Source organism: Haliotis rubra, unplaced genomic scaffold, assembly GCF_003918875.1.
Source record: "Haliotis rubra isolate DU_JTF1 unplaced genomic scaffold, ASM391887v1 Scf1849, whole genome shotgun sequence".
Lineage (NCBI taxonomy): Eukaryota > Metazoa > Mollusca > Gastropoda > Lepetellida > Haliotidae > Haliotis > Haliotis rubra.
This window is the reverse complement of record NW_025765835.1, coordinates 21,804-41,721: the sequence shown is the minus strand read 5'-3', so window position 1 is coordinate 41,721 and position 19,918 is coordinate 21,804. Positions and strand designations below refer to the sequence as shown.

General features: G+C 43.3%; 1 protein-coding gene across 1 annotated transcript; it reads right to left on the bottom strand.

Moving 5' to 3' along the window:
- Window positions 1–11,622: 11,622 nt before the first annotated feature.
- Window positions 11,623–19,918, bottom strand: LOC124273828 (carbonic anhydrase 1-like). Its single transcript, XM_046709139.1, has 5 exons — window positions 19,739–19,918; window positions 18,744–18,836; window positions 17,943–18,009; window positions 16,107–16,264; window positions 11,623–12,027 (listed from the first exon to the last, which is right to left on the bottom strand). Exons 1-5 carry the CDS (start codon window positions 19,916–19,918, stop codon window positions 11,623–11,625), a joined length of 903 nt encoding a protein of 300 aa, XP_046565095.1.

Genomic DNA, 19,918 nt, shown 5'->3' with positions numbered 1-19,918 from the left:
CAAAATTATGATTACTTGTAGATTTAGAAACGGCGATTATAATATTCCCTTTTCGGGAACAGATACTCTTTCAAATTGATGTAAGCCTTTTATTGCTACTTCAGAAAATGTGTGTTCCTTGTCCGGATTTGGCAGAGGAGGATGGCAGGACAGGAAACAAGCATACCAATTCCACATCAGACTTCTGATGGACAGCCACGCTGACCTCCACTGAACATCCGTCCACAAGGTTGCACCAGAGATTGTCTCTCTCTGTTCCTCTGTCTCAGGACACATGCACACAGTGTGTACAAGTATAGTCCGTTCGGCTCAAAAGCGAACCGATGAATTGCATCTATCTCGAAAACTAATAAACATAGGCTCGTTTCTCATCGAACACTGATCATAATCAAAACCTCAGACCAACTCTGTGAGGTTTTTGCAGAATTAATGTCCTAAAAATCTGGCTGTCCCTTTCTCTGCACTCCTTCCTCGTAACAAATAGTGAACTGGGTCAAAATTTTAATGATAGTTTGTTAAACAACTTTTTTAATTTTAGAACGTAAATTCGGAAAACAAATCACAGAGTTGCTCTGATGTTTTGATTATGATCAGTGTTTCATTGAGTATTTGCTGTTTATTAGTTTTAGGTCTGTGTAACTGTCCCTGCAGAGTTTGCACACACCCTGGAGGATTCCTGGCCTCCACATGGCGCACATCTGATCACAGAGGCTGCAGCTTGCTTCATACCAGGAACTCTCTTCGCTGTTACCCACGCCTTGTTAGGGGAGATAACTGGATGAATAAGTGGGAAGTGTCTTAGGTCTGGGTCAGTTTCTATTCGTCTTTTTCATATGTCGAGTTCTCTCCCTTCGATAGGATCCTTCACAATTCTCTTCCCGGTCAGTCTATTGGGGAATGTCCCATGGCTGCTGAAGGTGTTGAGGAAAGCCCCAAGGTTGTACTGCTCTGCAGTCCGTTTGATGTCTGGAACAAAGACGAGTGAGGTTTTGTACATTTGTACTTAGACAGGGCCAGTCTTGTTGAAAAGATGCGCCTGGGGAGGAAGTCTGTTTTGCCTTTACATAGGTTTCCAAGGAACAGCAGCTTTCGTTTGTCTATTTCAGACTCCAGGGATGTCCAGCCGAGCAGTGCGTTGCAGATATCTGTTCTGTTGAACGAGGTAGCACTTGTGCAATCTTGAAGGCGGCTCTCTGGGAACGTTCCAATGCCAACATTTGTGCTTTACTCAGGTTGTTCCACAGTTCACACCCAAAAAGGGATCTTGGGACACAGACAGATTTAATGATTTTAGAGCTGACTAAAGGGTTTAATCCTCTGACATGTTGTCCTGTTTTAAGCAGTGACGTTGTTGTTGATCTCATCTTCGAGCAGACATCGATGGTTCTATTCCAGGAGTTGTATTCTGCTGAAAGGGCTATCCCAACGTGTTTTATTTCACTGGTATTTGGGATTCCTTTGACCATATAACTTTATGTCCAGGTTAGAGGAGCTGACTGGTCCAAAGGTTAGAACTCATCTTTTGCTGGAGAAAATGTGAATCTCCACTGTCCATTGTATTCTTCGCACATAGATACCATGTCTTGTAGATGGATTTGACTGGTGATATCAAGGTTATATCGTCTGCCTGGGTTGGAGCTGTTACACTCCATTATGATTGATCCTTTCCCGCTCTCTTGTGGAGGTTTCTCAGAAGTTTATCTATATAAAGTAGATACAGTTTAGCAGATAGAATGCTTCCTTGGCGAACTCTTCTATGAAGATGGAACCAGTCAGATTTCTCGTTGTTTGCTAGGACACAGCTCATCATGTTCTGATAGATGTGATCTAGTACTGACCATAAGAGATGAGGTATTCTCATCTGATGGAGCTTCAGCAGGTGACCAGGCTGGTATACAGTGTCGAAAGCCTCAGAGCTATCCAGAAGGCTACATGTACGGAGTCCGAGCGCTTTGAATAATGGTGTGCAGTTTCCTGTACTACAAACGAGGTGTGGGTTGATGACATGCCTTCTGGAAGCTTTATTGCTGATTGGACGGAAAACTCTCGGATTCAGTTATTTGTGGAAGTCTTTTAGAGATGACGAGTTCAAAAGCTTAAATATCGCTGGTAGCAGAGTGACGCCCCTGTAAGAGTCTGGAGTCATTCTAGATTTGTCTCCCATTTGTAGTTTGGTGAGGTGAGGTGAGGTGAGGTCAAATTGGGTTTTACGTCCTGCTTGAGAATATTTCGCTCATATGACGACGTGCATGCGTGTGTATGTGTATGTGCGGCTGCTTGTACTAGCCCAGACTGAAGCTGGTTTTATAGTGCTAGCCCACTGAGATACCATGCCGCAGTGAAGCATGAATACCCCACTCAGACACATTATACTGACTCCGAGCCGACCAGTCCTTGTTCTACCCATTAATGCTGAGCGCCAGGCAGGGACCAACAAGTACCATATTTTAACGTCTTTTGGTTTGACGCGGTCGGGCATCGAACCCGCGACCTTCCGCTCTCCGGGCGGACGCTCTAACCACTACACCACGGAGGCGGTCTTGTAGTTTTGTACTATTACTCCATTCTTCCATGCCTTTGGGATATAGCCTGTTTGCAAAACAAGGTTGAACAGTACTGAGAGTCATTTAGATAAGTATTTTCCGCCATACTTTAAGTGCTCATACGTAATTCCATCTTCTCCAGCAGCCTTGTTGTTCTTTAGGGATCGGGATAAACGAGTTATCTCTCTTGGGTGATGAGAACAATGTCTGACAAATTCTTTTCTGTCATGAAAATAATACTTTATTGCCGTTTCAGGAATTTTGTTTCTGGGTTTGATATCACCTGTATCACTTCGGTTTGTCACTCTCACATTAACTGAAATACCTTTTAAAGCAGTCTGAAGTCAAACTCAATCTGAGAAAGTTTTATCCCTACGGCCAATGATGATGTAATGCCTACTGCTGTAGGCCGTGACCGACTTTAATACCCTTTGACAGACAGCAACATAATCGGTGGTCTTAACAGATAAAAGATGAAAACAATTGGGCTGTAACGGGCTTTAATCCCTCGTGGCAGACAGTTTCACAAAGTGAGTTCTAAAAGATTTATGACAAGTCGTGGCAGTGCAACACTGCCCAATCTTAATCTCTACGTCACTAAATACACATAAAAAAGACAAGTGACTAAGTCTTGTCAGGTTACGTATTACAGATATGTTGATGTGGTGTTAGCCAGTGAGGGTACTGAGGTTGGGTATTGCAGAGAATTTTCAAATTGCGATAAATTGCGATGCGAAAGCATATAATGCGATATGTATTACAATAATTTGCAAGAAGTATTTTTAAACAAAAAACTACTTATAATCGAGTTAATGCTTGATTTATAAAGCATGAACACAACAAAATCACTATGCTTGATTAAGCTTTAATAAAAACATTTAATCATGACAAAATAAAAATGTTATAATATTTGGCACAAATGAAACTAGGAAATATCCGAAGATTTCCGAGTGTTACGAAGTTGTCCGAATGCAAGTCAAAATACCGGTTTTCGATCAGCGTATCGCAATGCGTATCGTGTTCATGTCTGAACCGGTAAATACCGGTAAACCGGTTATATTGCTGAGCCCTAGTTCCCAGTAATAAAGAAGTTGTTCATCTATATATTCTTATCCTTCCTGCGTCGATGGGGAAGTTGGCTAATAATGTTTTAAGTGGAATGTAAAAAACCATGGGTTTCCTGCGATACCGTACCCTCACCGACTAACACACTGTACCCTGATTGACTAACACAATGTACTCTCTAGGGATGCGCAATATAACCGGTTTACCGGTATTTACCGGTTCAGACATGAAACGATACGCATTGCGATACGCTGATCGAAAACGGGATATTTCTTTGTTTCATTTGGGCCAAATCTCATTTAAATAAGGGTCCTTCACACTTATTTCGAATTGACAGGAATCAAGGAGAATCAGACAGACTAAAAACATTTCCAAAATTCGAACCGCATTCGGGAGAGAATGTCAAAATAAACATTTTTTTCAAGCTTTGTAAAAATGAATTTCGACTGCCGTGCGAGTCCGGTTCGATTGCTGGGTGAATAGCACTAGTCTTTCAGTTGGAACGTACCTCGAAAGCTGTACGAATTTACATAGAATGCATTCAGAACCCTCGTGGAATGTCCCCCGAATATGGATCGAATGTTAAAGAATTAAAACAGAATGCAGCTCGAATGTTTCAAATGTCCTTCAAATGCACTTAGAATGTAACACTGACTGAGTTTAGTTTTACGCCGCTTTTAGCAATATTCCAGCAATATCACGGCGGGGGACACCAGAAATGGGCTTAACACATTGTGCCCATGTGGGGAATCGAACCCGGGTCTTCGGCGTGACGAGCCAACGCTTTAACCACTAGGCTAGAATGTAACACGAATGTCCGAAATGCATCAAGAATGCTGCCAGAATGTTCCTCGATGGGGTATAAAAACCTGTATAATCTGGACTATTCATCAGTCACTGCCCAACTCCCATAGAGTATGAACCAGCTGGACCATGTTAGATCGATGCTCATGCTGTTGATCACTGTATTATCTGGTCCAGACTCGATTATTTACAGACCGCCTAAATATAGCTGGAATATTGCTGAGTGCGGCGTTAAACAACAAACAAAATGTTGAGATGTACTCCCGTACTATAACATACGCTTACGATTGTCTTAAGTCTACGATTACTTTGTGCAAATGCACCCTGAACACCTATATACTGCGAACTGGAAACTGAAAGTTAAGCAAACTGTATAAACGTATTGAAAACAGTCTGGATCCATGATTCCTTCTAAACCTTCTGATATAACTGAAATCCCGCTCAAAGCGGCGTTAAAACAAACAAACTCACTCACTTACACTAAACCAAATAACAGGTTGCTGGGACTATCTATGATTATCGTAAGTCAACGATATGATAAAATATGGAAGTTATGACTCTGCGGTATCCCGTGAAGATCCGGGCTAGAATTGGTCATTAGCAATCCATGCATGTCGTAAGGGGTGACTAACGGGATCGGGTCGTCAGGCTCGCAGACTTTGTAGACACGTCATCGTATATGCCAAATGCGTAGATCGATGCTCATGATGTTGATCACTGGATTGTCTGGTCCAGATTATTGCTGGAATATTGCTGAGTGCTGCGTTAAACAACAAACCAACCAACCAACTTTGAGTTAGGTTTCCCTGCTCCGTCAGGAAATGTGGTCACCATACCTTGAGTTAACGTAGTTTTACAACGTGTTGAAGAAAGAGAACCCGCATCGACATAACGGTAGAATTGTATGGTAAAAATATGCTTCTTGTCTGGACCATAGTATTTACCGTTCCACTTAGCCCTTAATGTGACACCATAGTCCAAAATGTAGGAGTCCAGATTTTCAAGGCTCCCATCTAACTGGCACATTTGCAAATCACATTTCGTTGTTTGTTTCTATCAAAACGTTACCTTCACGTAATCTCAGCATGTGTCCAATCTGTTTCATGAAGAATAAAACTCCGGGACTGGTGGGACAAACGTCCGCTGGTACTACTTGACTACCCTGTTCTAACATTTATAGAACCGCAACTGACTTACGTCAACACAAAGTCACGTCATATGTTCAGCACATCAGTCTGTTTTACACGTGAGGTTTGCTCCGATCAAATGTCAAATCTATATTTGAATCAACAAGGCACGGTATGCTAGTTGCTACCGAATAACTGGTTTCTAGGACACTGATAAGCGGGTTTCTATTAGTGGTGGTCCGATTAATTGAAATAATCGAAGATTGGTGGCAGTGGCCAAAATGACCAAGCAATCGATCACATTTTCTCATAATCGAACACAAACGATTTTGGAACCGCTGTAATAGAGTTTGAAATACTTGGTGATGGAACATATCTAGGACGTTGTCAGGGCCTGAAAACGTGTTTATTTCTAAGAAAACTCACTTCACTTTCTGAAAAGTCATGACTGAATATTTCTTGAAGAATCTGGGAAGTTAATGTTACACTAGAACTAAATCATTTTACACTGGATGTGAAATCTGCAAATGTAATTTGTGCAGTTTCTAAAAACAACAACAGAGAACCAAATGTTTTTTTCTTTATACTTATCTGCAACTGCAACCTGAATAGGAAAATCTAAAAAATGACGCTAACCAATTTTTTTTCGATGATTGGTCGTTGGTATTGAACCAATCATCATTTGTGAGATTTCAACCACTTCCCAACACTAGTTTCTATAGATCAACGCTGTTCGAATGTTTGATTGTTGTCGAACGCATCGTCGGTAATTTCAGCTGTATGGCGGGAGTCTGTAAATAATCGAGTCTGGACCAGACAATCCAGTGACAGATGACATCAAGAGCATCGATCTACGAAATTAGGATACGATGACATGCATCAACCAAGTCAGTGAGCCTTATACCACCCGATCCCGTTAGTTGCCAATCATCGGTTTTTGAAACCCAATTCTAACCCAGATCTTCAAGGGTAAACGAGAACATTAAATCAAAGGCATCCTGTGTTTACATCACCGTATTTGTCGGTACAATGTCTGCACAATGTTTAAGTCAAGCTGTGGGTTAGCTTGTGGAGTTTTGTAATTGGTTCCGTCTGACACAGCGCACTGGAATATTTAAAGGAAGCAATTTTTGTGTACGACGCCGGTGTGTTTTCGGTCGCTAGCTGTTTAGATAGCTGTGAGATGAGGTCAACATATTTTAGTATAGACGGGTACTAGTAATATGAAACAGTGTCACTGTAACTCAAAGTTACCTCTTTAAAGAGGTATAGAAATAAACTGAGAGCTTGGTCATTCTGATAGGTTCTCGCCGAACACAAGTCAAACCAGTCTGACCATAATAAGACCAAAATAAGCAAATTATAATTTCCGCGAAGAAAAAGCCGATCCATGTTTCAATGCCTGCAGAGTTTTGTTTCGCTTTAAAGTTTTTTTGATTTAAAGGTAGCATTTCGTGCTCTTTCATACGCTGTTTTGAATGTCGCTTGTTTTATTCCATCGCTGCAGTGTAGAAAAGGGAATCCCATTGTTACCTTATGTCTCCTTTGGATATTTCTTCTTAAAATGAGTAGCTTGCTCTTTCGTAATCACTCGGGTCACTCCGCGGGTTACGGAAAATGACGTCCGCGCTGTGTATGGTATTAGTTGAAAAAGGTGCGCCTATCGTAAAACTGTGAGGTACACAGACACCCTGTCCGTTGTGACAGGAAACATGATACCAGCTACAAGACAGCGCTAACAACACTTGTAGGAAGTTTCCATACACTGACATTACGGGGAGGGGGCTAGACATGGCGGCAGCTGGTGTCATGCATAACGCCATGTCCCAGCATGCTCCTCAGACGACCCCAAACAGCACTTTCCTTGCCAACGCGGTCGGTATACTCTACAGAATGTAGAAACTGAAGTGCACCACTCTCCTAAACAAACAAACAGAAAACAAAATAAAAAACGAAACAAAACAAAACAAAAGGCAAAAAAAACCAAACAACAAAAAACAAAACAAAAACAAAATAAAGCAAAAAAACAACAACAAACAACACACACACAACAAAAACAAACCCTAAACATACCTCTTGATTTTGCACTCTTCAAAAAAAGAAACACTTCGGCCCAAAATAAGGAAATGTATTACACGTATTTAAGTATACATAAGTGGTTAAACTTCGACATAGAAAAAGGAAATTCAACACACGGATGAACATACATGTATGTATCATTGTCATTGTCAGCATCAATTCAATTCACTCACTGCACTGTGTGGACACAAGGTCAGTACCTGGTGACACCAACCCTGGCAGCCGTCACTGCTCGTTCAGCAAGTGTCTGATGACGATGGTGACGTTTACGGACGCGTAGATCAAGTTCGTCCCATAGATGCTCGATCGGGTTCTGATCAGGCGATTTGTAAGGCCTGGGAAGGACATTGACGTTTGCACTGGCGAGATAGGCACGTGTTACAAGAGCTGTGTGGAGTCGAGCGTTGTCGGTTAAAACGTGGGAGTAGGTGAGGTCGCAGGATTTGGTCGATGTAGCGATTTGCTGTAAGACTGCCTCGAACCTCCACTAGTACTGATCTACTCGTGTAGGACTTGTTTCCCCACACCATGACGCTTGCTCCACCAAACTGTCCACCTGTCGAACGCAGCTCGGTGCACAACGTTCGTGTTGACGTCGATAAACACGTTGTTTCCCATCTCGTCGTTGCAGGAGGAAACGTGAGTCGTCGCTGAAGCAAACGCGTTCCATCCGTTGCCCAGGTTCCATGCCTGTACCCAGTTGCACCATTGGACACGTCAGTGCAGTCGTGTCAGGACAGGTCCAACTTCTGGTCGATATGCTCGAATTCCCACTTCTCTCAGACGGTTTCTGATGGTTTGGCCCGAAGTTCTTCGAAGACCGGGCACCTGTCCTACAGTGTCCGTTGCTGTAGCGTATCGGTGACGTAGTTGAAACACTGATTGATATTAATCTTATCTTACATGGCAATGCAGGTCTCTCAATCACTGAAAACCAGAATGTTTTCAAAAGTGTACATGTCTATATCTCTCAAACAAAACGCTTTCTCAGTTAACATCTGTTGTACATATCCTAGCCTTTGTCCGTCACTTGTGTACTTTGTTGTAAGAGGAATTGTGTAATTATCTGGAGAGGGCTTTTCTAAGTTGGATAACTTGTGCCCAATCCTTTTCTTGAATGAATAAAGTATGGTTAAAACAAACAGTTGAAACACCAGGATGAATCAGCCCTGAGCAGGAGTGGTCACTCTTGGGCGATCTTGGGCGATCTTGGGTCCAATTGAAGAAGGTATATCGTTGTCATGGTGAGATATGGTGCAGTGGTGGACGTTGAAGTTTCTTGCAAGAGCAGACTTGGACTCCCTTGCTTCCAAACGTCCAATGGCTATATTTCAGTCAGTAGCATTCAATCTTGGCATTTTGTATCTTCGTTTACATCGTAAATTTCGTAATGAAATGATGAGTTTGGTTTGGCCTTTTATAGTCGATGTCTCTACTCATGTGTCCGACATATTGCACGTGCATTACATGGAAACCTTTTTCTGCATGCACATTTCATGTATCGTTTTCATTTTTTATGACAAACGTTTACAAACACATTTTGGGATCTTAGGTATCAAAATATATTAAAATGAACTGCTTAAAACACCTACACGTTCCTTTTTGAAGAGTGTATCATATGTTTGATTTTCAATGTAAATATAGTATGTTAGATATATATCTACAAATGGAATTATTGTACTTTCTCTTTGGTAACCTGGTTCCCTAGGTATACTCCGCTGGCGCTTCACTGAAGTGAGTGAGTTTAGTTTTACGCCGCTATTAGCAGTATTTCAGCAATATCACGGCAAGGGACATCAGAAGTGGGCTTCACACATTGTAACCATGTGGGGAATCGAACCCGGATCTTCAGCGTCATGAGCGGACGCTTTAACCACTAGACTACCCTCTCGCCCCTATGGAAATCTCCCTTCCAAATCAAGTTTGTGGAGTATATATGTATATATACTACAGACAGTATAGAAGGCAGTTGTGATGATATATGAAGACATAGATATCCCGTACGGGAGTCCTGTCACGTGACATACGAACGTTTTAACCTTTAGACAGAGGGCCTGCGGATTCCACTTCCGGAATTGACATATTCTCAGGATTTCCATTACACACTCGCTGCCGACAACATCAACTGTCAGCCCAGTCAACTCACATGCTCTGTTGTCCATTTGAGCAGGTTGTTTTCCTGGTGTATAACCTCATAATGACGTATGTGTACATCCAGACGAGAAGACATGGCGCACTGACATGCGCAACTGACGTTACGAGCACAACATGAGTCACGTGACACAGACATCAACATCACATTACAAGTGACAAAAGCCATCCTCTGAGTCAGAAGGAAGCGAATCTTAATTAGATGGGACATTTCTAGGAAGACGTCTTAGCGACTTGACTTTTGTATGTCCGTATTAGATTGTGTGAGGTGAAAATTGGTTTAACGTCTCAATCAAGATTATTACACTTATTGTAGCACAATGTGTATGCGTGTGTGCATATGCGTGTCTGTCAGATTTCGGACTAATGCTGCAATTTAACATGGACAACCCACTCATAGACAGTAGTTTGACTTCGAGCCGATCGGTCATTGTGTAATCCCAACGCCAGTAACAATTAACTAGTCATCTATTGACGTCATTGGGCCGGAATCAAACCTTTCGTTCTTTTCCAGGCTGGCGCTCTATCCACTAGATCAGGAGACCGCCTTAAGAAGGGTGTGGTGATCGACATAGTTCTAAAATCGCCTTCTGGAGAAACTCCAGATGTCCCTTGACAAGAACTTGCATGCTTTCTATTTTGAGCGAGCATGTATAGTGTCTCTTTTAAATACTCGTTTAACCAGTGAATAAGTAACAACAACAAAGCATATGGTAAGAAAATTGTTTCTGTGTTTATGTTTTGTCAACGTATGTGTATAAGGATAATACTGGATAGAGTACTGAATTAGAGTGCGAGTTTAGTTTTACGCCGCTTTTAGCAGTATTCCAGCAATGGGGACATCTGAAATGGGTTTTACATTTTGTATCCATGTAAGGAATCGAACCCGGTCCTAGGCGTGACGAACGAACGCTTTAACCACAAGGCTACCCAACCGCCCCGAGTACTAAATTAAGACTGGTTGACTGACTGACTGAATTTGGTTTTACGCCGCTTTTAGCAATATTCCAGCAATATCACGGCGGGGGACACCAGAAATGGGCTTCACTCATTGTGCCCATGTGGGGATTCGAACCCGGTCTTCGGCGGACGAGCCAACGCTTTAACCACTAGATTCTACCCCACCGCCCCAAGACTGGTTGAAAGATAGATATATATTCTATTGTCTGTGGGGTGATTAGTGTTTGGGTAACAGTGTTGATCGACAACACTACCCTGATATAATCCATTGTTGTAGTCATTTGTTTGTTTTAACATATATTTATTTATTTTAACAAAACACTACATAAACGCGATGCATGAACAGCAGAATATATATATACGAGATAAACAGTGTCAATACGAACAGACGTGATGCTAATGTTGTGGAAGAATATTCACAAAAGTGTAACAAAAACACAAATGAGGAATAAAACGCTGAGGAAACATATGGAGAGGAAATAACAAAGAGGTAAATAAATTACAGAATCCCAGATGAATTGCTGTAACAGAAGCCATTTATCAGACGTGGTTTTGAGCCATTGTAACATTCAAACTGCAGTTGATTGTCGAGACTAAGAGCATCCCATAAAACGAAACGTGGTTATATTGTTTCATTGAGATCAGTCAATCTTAAGAAGATGAGGACGCCTTTAAAGAACATGATGCAAGCCCAATGATGCTTCTTCCCAGCAAGAGATGGGACTCCTTAGCAGTAGCATCAACCAATAGGTCGAAATTCTGGAACACTTTTCACTTTTCTGATATAGTTACTCCTGAATGAGTATGAGACCGAATACTCCGGAGAGCGCCACGAAGTGCTTGACCTCAGGACTTTGATAGAACCCGCACTGCCGTCAGTTAACTGTTCCTGTTTAGCGCTTGCATTCGGGCCATATGTTTTGATGACTGCGCCTGCGCCGTTTCTTCAGCTCCCCCAGAGCCCCAAAGTCTAATCCCCCAAAGCCCCCTGGGGACATGGAGTACCGTGACGGTGCAGGGCTGTTCCGGTTGAAATAGAAGTTGTAGAAGTAGGGTTTCTGGACGCGCACAGGTTTGGGAGCAGTGTTGAGGTACACCGTTTGAGGAGGTCGCTGCAACGGCGTTGGGTAGCGGAAGTGGTAAGATGGCGGCGGTCGTTGGTAGACGACCCGAGAGCTGGAAGGAGGCTGGATTGGTCTCACGTATCCGTGGTTGCTTGGGGTCCAGCGATTTCGGGTCGGGGCCTTGTTGTAGTGAACAGCCACACCACCCCCGGGCTGGTCCGTTATACTTCGAGCCTCCAGAACGGTTAGGGTTGTAGGAAGGTTTCTGGAGAGCTCCTGACGTAATGGTCGTTCTGTCGACGGGCCGGATGTGGGATGCGCGGTCCCATCCCCAGTCGGTTAGGGACGGATCCGATTGAAGCATACTCTCCCAGGGAGTAGAGGAGGGAGGAACTTTTCCACTGACGAGGGTTACAAAAAGGCGCGGCAGGCTTAGTTGTGGTGATCTCACCCGGGGATTACCCATAAGCCCGAGAGTTCCAGCCGACGGAAGTTTCACATCCGTGTTCCCTTCTCGCTGAGAGTCTGCTGGGTTTGCCGAGCTGCTCCTTTAGCGTCCACGTTTTGAGATGAGCTTGGATATTTGGAATTGGCTTCTGAGATGACAACTGGTTGTTTCTGAGCATTCTGTATCTCTGCCAAAACAGTGCCCCCGATTCTAATGATTTCAGCCAAGAGCGTCCCTGTACCGATCGGCATGGCGCTACCCGATACGATGTGAGCGAGCTGACTGGGATCCTCCGGGGCCTCCCACACCCGTCCCTGTTTGACTTGTCGAATGGGTAGAGGATGGTACTGGGAAGTACTGACTCTCATGTGAAGGGCTGCCAGGGAAACTCTTGTAAATCCTCCTTCTGTTGAGCGCTTGGAGAGGCCTGAAGTTGTTTGCCATCTTTTCGGGCTTTCATTGCCAGCAAGCCATGGCCGGTATGAGGGGAGTGGCTTTCGTGGTCCTGTTCGTAAAGTGACCGCAGGGCGTTAAGCCGCAACAGAAATACGCAGTGTTTATATATTTCAATTTGTCATAACATAATATTTAAGATAAATTTGTCGAATTCTGATTGGTCGGTAGCCAAAGCATACGAAACCACTTTATATTAGGTAGATTTGCCAGGGTGTACGAACCGTACACGCTGTCAAATCTGTCACGTGACACACTACACTGTTTGTAGAAATGACCTTGACCTAAGATGGAATGTGGCTTCCAAAAAGCTGATCGCTTCGCAATTTTAGAGTTGACATATACAATTACGAGTATAAACAGAGTAATAAAATTGTTGCCATAATATCGTATTTGTTTGTGTCAGTAAAACTATAAAAAACTAAAACATTTCTGTCGCTTAACAAAACCTAAAAATTCAAACTAAGCCATCCCGAGTTATCTCCCTTTATGACTGTTCAGGAAGAAGCATGGCCAAATGTATGCGTCTCATTCTGTCGAAGATTGAATGTTGGTTTTTAAAGATAAACGAAATAAAGAGAAATTATGGCTGTGCCTCTGGAAATACGGAATTTACAAAGGTCTTACTGTCCCGAACACCCTTTTAAAACACCGTATATCTAATAACATCTGTATAGCTCCAATATCCCGCTCAGCTGCTCAAGGGCGCTTTGGATGTCGATCATTTGATGTCAGTCTCAACGACACATCGTATTTTCAATCTCAACTCCCTGAGGATCATACAACTCTTGCAGCCATTAGGCGCACCAATTGATCTTCAGCAACCAATGATTGTCGTAAGAGGCGACGTGGTCAGACTCGCTGACTTGCTGGACACATGTCACCCAATTAGGTAGAGAGACGTTTGTGATGTCAGTAACTGGATTGTCTGGTCCAGACTCGATTATTTACAGACCCCCTTCATACCGCTGGAAAATGGCTGAGTGAGACGTTAAATCTTGCTCACTCACCGACAACTGTACTTAACCCTTAACTATAGAAGTACGGCCATTACACCAGTTTCACCCGCTTGACAAACGACAATTGTAAGACTGCATCACCGACACTGAATCTAGTAGGCGTACGTCCTCGATTGAGTAGGCACGGGACGACATAGAGCCATTACGTCACGCAGGGCATTGATGTGGCAGACGTCGTACATCACCCCTGGTTTTCTGAGGGTCACCCTACTCGCGGTTGATGATCTCAGGTCACGTGACATCACTGCGTGACCACATGCACGGGTAAAATCCCATTCTTCGCGAGAACTCGTTATTTGATATGACGTGAGTGACGCAAGTCGATAGAGATGCGCCTAAAGGGTTATAGGGCTCTTTAAGTAGGTTACGGCACTTCGCGAGACCTTATTACTTCCGGTGACAAACAACGTTTCATACCTTCCTCATGGTTGTCAGTTGACAGTATGGAACCGATATTCCTTGCAGGAATAACAAATTCGATCTAATCATCCCCAATTTAGACAGCCATTACGACTGCCAACAGCTGTGACAGCCACGCATGGTTGTACACTTTATGGTCCGGTCTAGTAAAGTTCATATTTGAGGTAGCGCGCAATTTGGAACCATAACTGGTTCTTGAATATACAACGCTTGTCACCGGAAATGTGGTACATGATGTCAGCTGGGCCCTGTCTCGCATATCGCAGTTAGGACGCGCAAAGAGCGCCGAACCAACTTAGTACCGGAAGTAGCGCCTCGCGAGTCTTAGGCCCTATAGTTTCCTTTTGGGATGTGTATACTTTGTATAAGTTGTGTGCGTACGCGTTCGTGCGTCCATACGTGATTTCGTTCGTGTGTCTATGGCGTACATCGTATATGGCAAGATGGAGTAGTAATCACTGATGGATAGTGGAGCTTGCGATAGTGGGTTTGAGGGTGATCATGGTGTCCCAGCTGGCTGGGCAGATAGTGTTGTTTCCGATAGAAGGAGGGATAGCGGTGAAGGACGATCAGATGACTGAGGATAGATGACATAACAGGATAGTGTTGTTTCCGATAGAAGGAAGAAGGGATAGCGGTGAAGGACGATCAGATGACTGGGGAGAGATGACATAACAGGGATAGTGTTGTTCTGATAGAAGGGAAGGATAGCGGTAAAGGACGATCAGATGACTGGGAGAGATGACATAACAGGATAGTGTTGTTTCTGATAGAAGGGAAGGATAGCGGTGAAGGACGATCAGATGACTGATAGATGACATAACAGGGATAGTGCTGTTCGATAGAAGGAAGGATAGCGGTGTGAAGGACGATCAGATGACTGGGGAGATGACATAACAGGGATAGTGTTGTTTCTGATAGAAGGGAAGGATAGCGGTGAAGGACGATCAGATGACTGGGGATAGATGACATAACAGGGATAGTGTTGTTTCTGATAGAAGGGAAGGGATAGCGGTGAAGAAAGATCAGATGACTGGGGAGAGATGACATAACAGGGATTGTGCTGTTTCTGAGAGAAGGGAAGGGATAGCGGTGAAGGACGATCAGATGACTGGGGAGAGATGACATAACAGGGATAGTGTTGTTTCCGATAGAAGGGAAGGGATAGCGGTGAAGGACGATCAGATGACTAGGGGGAGATGACATAACAGGGATTGTGCTGTTTCCGATAGAAGGAAAGGGATGGCGGTGAAGGACGATCAGATGACTGGGGGGAGATGACATAACAGGGATAGTGTTGTTTCTGATAGAAGGGAAGGGATAGCGGTGAAGGAAGATCAGATGACTGGGGAGAGATGACATAACAGGGATAGTGTTGTTTCTGATAGATATGGGAGATGGTGTTTGATTTGTTTGTTCAGCTACTTTCTTCAATCCTACTGACCATGTTTGTGTGTTTGTTATTTAACGCTGCACTCAGCAATATACCAGCTATATGGTGAAAGTCTGTAAATAATCGAGTGATGGTTACAATGTTTGAATCCCATTCTGGTTCCCCCCGTCCCGATTGTGCTGGCATATTCCTAAAAGCGGCGTATTGCTCATGTATATACTAACTCAACCAACTAACTTACCTAAAATGCTAATCCTAGTGGTTTTGTTTTGTTTTTGTTTAACGCCGCGCTTGAAATGGAGTAAGGACCAGACAATCCAGTGATCAACAGCATGAACATCGCTCTACGCAATTGGGATACAATGACATGTGTCAACCAAGTCTGCGAGCCTGACCACCCGATCCTGTTAGTCACCTCTTACGAGAAGCATGGGATACTGAGAACCAATTCTAATCCGGATCTTCACGGTTTGGGGGATGGTGCTTTCAGAGGTGGGTGGAGTTTGGCAGTGTTGAAAATGTTGGGAAGGGATGTCTATGTCACAATGGTCAGTAACGACACTATAGCCATGTCTCCTACCTGTCTCTCGGACACCTCCTGAACCTCGGTGAACACTGTCCACAACACACTCTCATGGCAGGGTGGAGTGGTCAAGCTGCCCTCGTACCGGTAGAAGGACGCCAGGTCTTTGGGTAGTAAGGCCCGTACTGAACAGTTGTTGACCACCTCATAGCTACCTACAAAATAACACGGTATGTGAAATGACTGGTCAATCGGGATCTCTCTTCATTCCGAGACAAACAAATGACTACGGAAAGGAGAGAATAACTAATTAAAACAATGAGCAAATATATCAACACCTTAGTGATTCAGGAAAAGATTTAGCTTGTAAGTCACTCACGATCACTCGTGTCATTCTGGCACAAGCCGAATAATTACGGAAATGGACGAGCTGTGCTGAGTTACGTAACAACGTTTCTGGGCTACTTCTTGCACATTCACCCGATGAAGGGGAAGAAGCAGCCAAGAAACGTCCTGCTGTAAATATTAAAGAAGTTAAATCCATACCATACGTTGTTATGTTAACTCCCAGCTACTAAATGCCTATCAAGCATCTGTGCTGAGTTAGATAACATCTATCGAATATATTCCACAGAGTCACATCATTAACAGAACTACAATATCAACCAGAAGTATATTTTACAACATTAATACGGATTATGAAGTCAATAGCAACAGCAACATTCGTCACCAATCGTCGATTTCCGTAACCTATCATTCGGCTTGTCCCGGTGTGGAAACGAGTTCACGAAAGTGACAGGCCTTCTGTCACAACTTCTGATTGATTTAGGTAAAGTTGCGGCCACTACCTACTGCTACGACTACGACCACGTGTACTGCGTCTACAACTGTCAATACAACAGTAAAAGACCTCTAACCTCTACGCCTTACTATATATCATTACGCCATCTACTGTCACCAGCTTAATCTAGTATGCCCTGCCGTGATATTGCCTTAATATTGCTAATAGCGGCGTAAAACTCAACTCACTCACTCGCCAGCTTAATTACAGTGACAGTAAAACGTAGGTTCCAAAACCTACAATATGATTAACGAGCCCTAGCGCTACGCTGAACATTGTTTCAGTTATATCAAGGCGTGTCAGTTACACTTGAGAACAAACCAATGTGGGATTCGAACCGATGGTCATCGGATGCTGCTGCAGCAAATTGCAGCGCTTGAGCCAAATGGGACACCGTTTTGCATTTTGGATGAATTACAAGAAGAACCGTTGTCATGATAACGTATCTATTCGCTATGAGGGACGCCGTGGTAGTCAAGTGGTTAAAGCGTTCGTTCGGGTTCGATTCCCCACATGGGTACAATGTGTGAAGCCCATTTCTGGTGTACCCCGCCGTGATATTGCTGGAACATTGCTGGAACATTGCTTAAAGCGGCGGAAAACCCAACTGACTCAATCATTATTTGCTATGACTGCACGGTGTTACCGGTATCGCAATACGATACATATTGCGATACTTTTTCTGAGAATCGGTACATTGAAGTTTTTGTGATTATGTTTACGGTTTAAACTAAAATCTACACAGACCTTCATTCACAACAAGTGTTTTCCTTTGTTATTCAATGATAATACGGCATAATGTAATAATATAAATTGTATAAAACAGAACATAGAATCCCTGACAATGCCACCTAATTCTGAGGCTGCTGTCATCAGAACCATAACATATATGTTTAGGGACTTATATTGTAGATTGACATGCACAAACGGAGTCACTCCCTGTCAAACACTTAAGTTCCCAATATGTCGCAATACATATCACAATACGTATTCCAGAATCGCAATATATTGCAATACAATTTATTTGCCAATACACAGCTCTGTTACCGTACCATAGTGGATGATGTTCCTCAGAGCAGACATAATCGGTTGTAGACTGGGATTATCCCGCTCCGACACCTACAAGCAAGACGACTTTATATCATATACATACATCTGTATTCAGACTCGGAACTTTACTCTTGGGGATATATTCCATCTGTTTAACAGAACTGGGATCCGTGAAGATCCGGGTTAGAATTGGACTTCAGTAACCCATGCTTGTGGCATGAGACGATTAGCGGGTTTGGGTGGTCAGGCTTGCTGACTTGGTTGACACATGTTATTTATCTCAATTGAGTAGAATAATGTTGGCCACTGGATTATTTACAGACCGCCGCTATTTAGCTGCGATATTGCTAAGTGCGGCGTTAAACAAACAAACACACAAACTAACAAACAGAACTTGGTCAAGTTCCACAAAGTTATTACAGCTCGAATTGGTCGTAATTCCAATTATCGTTTAAAATATACTTGAGACAGTCGTAGGTCTGAGGTCGTTATGTAAACCCTTGCAGCATCTGAATGGATTTTTACGGTATTATATATGGAATCCGAGAAGGGACATTGTCGCGTTGTCGCCCTCTCAAAAACAAATAAAATGAGGCAAAATAAACCAAAATGCGACACGCGACATCGCGACAACGCGACATTTCGCTCATTTGTCGCATTGTCGCGATGTCGCGTTTTGGTTAGTTTTGCCTGATTTTGCTTGTATTTGAGAGGGCGACAACGCGACCATGCGACAATGCGACAATGTCCCTCCAGGATTCCATAATTATAATTCTTATAGTTTTGCGGTGGATTTGGACTACCTTGAAGAAAACCCCAAGCACTGCTAGTCCGTCTGGATGTTTCATAGCCTCGGACAGGTTGCCGTACTTTTCAGCGTAGTTGACGACGTGCATCTGTAACAACATCAACATCAACATCACATATCTACAAGATGCGGTGGGCTAGCCGAATGGGTAAAGCGTTTTCTCGTCACGCCGAGGACCCGGGTTCAATTCCCCACATGGTTACAATGTGTAAATCCCAGTTGTAAAGTCCCCCGCCGTATATTGCTGGAATATTGCTAAAAACAACGGCTTAAGCCTAAACTCACTCACTCATATTTACATTCATATAAAGCGCGTGTATGCGTACGTGGTTGCGTGGTTGCGTTTGTGTATGCGGGTAACTTTTACATGTTTGAGTATACTGAATTGCCGGGCAAATGACAGTACACACCCATATTTGAAGGAAGATTATCAAGAACCACAAGAAATGGTTATTCAATGGTGTTGTTTTCCAAATATCTTCATTACATTTACAAATGCCACCAAAATATAGACAAAAAGGTACATGGTCTCCCTTGGCCCCATAACCAAATTTAAAATAAAACAATCACCCCAATTCCATTCTCTTCTCGCTAAAAAAACAGGAGATTGTATATTGACTTATCCCCGAAGGTCCCTTTGTTAAATTAATTGTATATAACTATATATATATATGTGTGTGTGAGTGAGTGAGTGAGTGAGTGAGCGAGCGAGTTTAGTTTTACACAGTACTCAGCAATATTCCAGCTTATGGCGGCAGTCTGTAAATAATCGAGTCTGGACTAGACAATCCAGTGATCAACGGCATGAGCATCGATCTACGCAATTGGGATACGATGACATGTGTCAACCAAATCAGCGAGCCTGACCACCCGATCCCGTTCGCCGCCTCTTACGACAAGCATGGGTTACTGAAGATTAATTCTAACCTGGATCTTCACGGGTATTATATGTATGTATATTTCACGCTATTCTACTTCAGGTGCACCTACTTCCAGAGGATACTTCATCCCGTTAATGGCGTGCTCCGATCCCTGTGAGCTGTCACCGCCCCAGTGGAAGTGGAACTCAGCAGTTCTGTAGTGGCTAGCCAGACCGCCGCCATCAACGTAGTAGTCTCCCTTGAGTGCACAAACTCGCTGTACCGGAAATAGAACGAAGCAGAAGGTCAT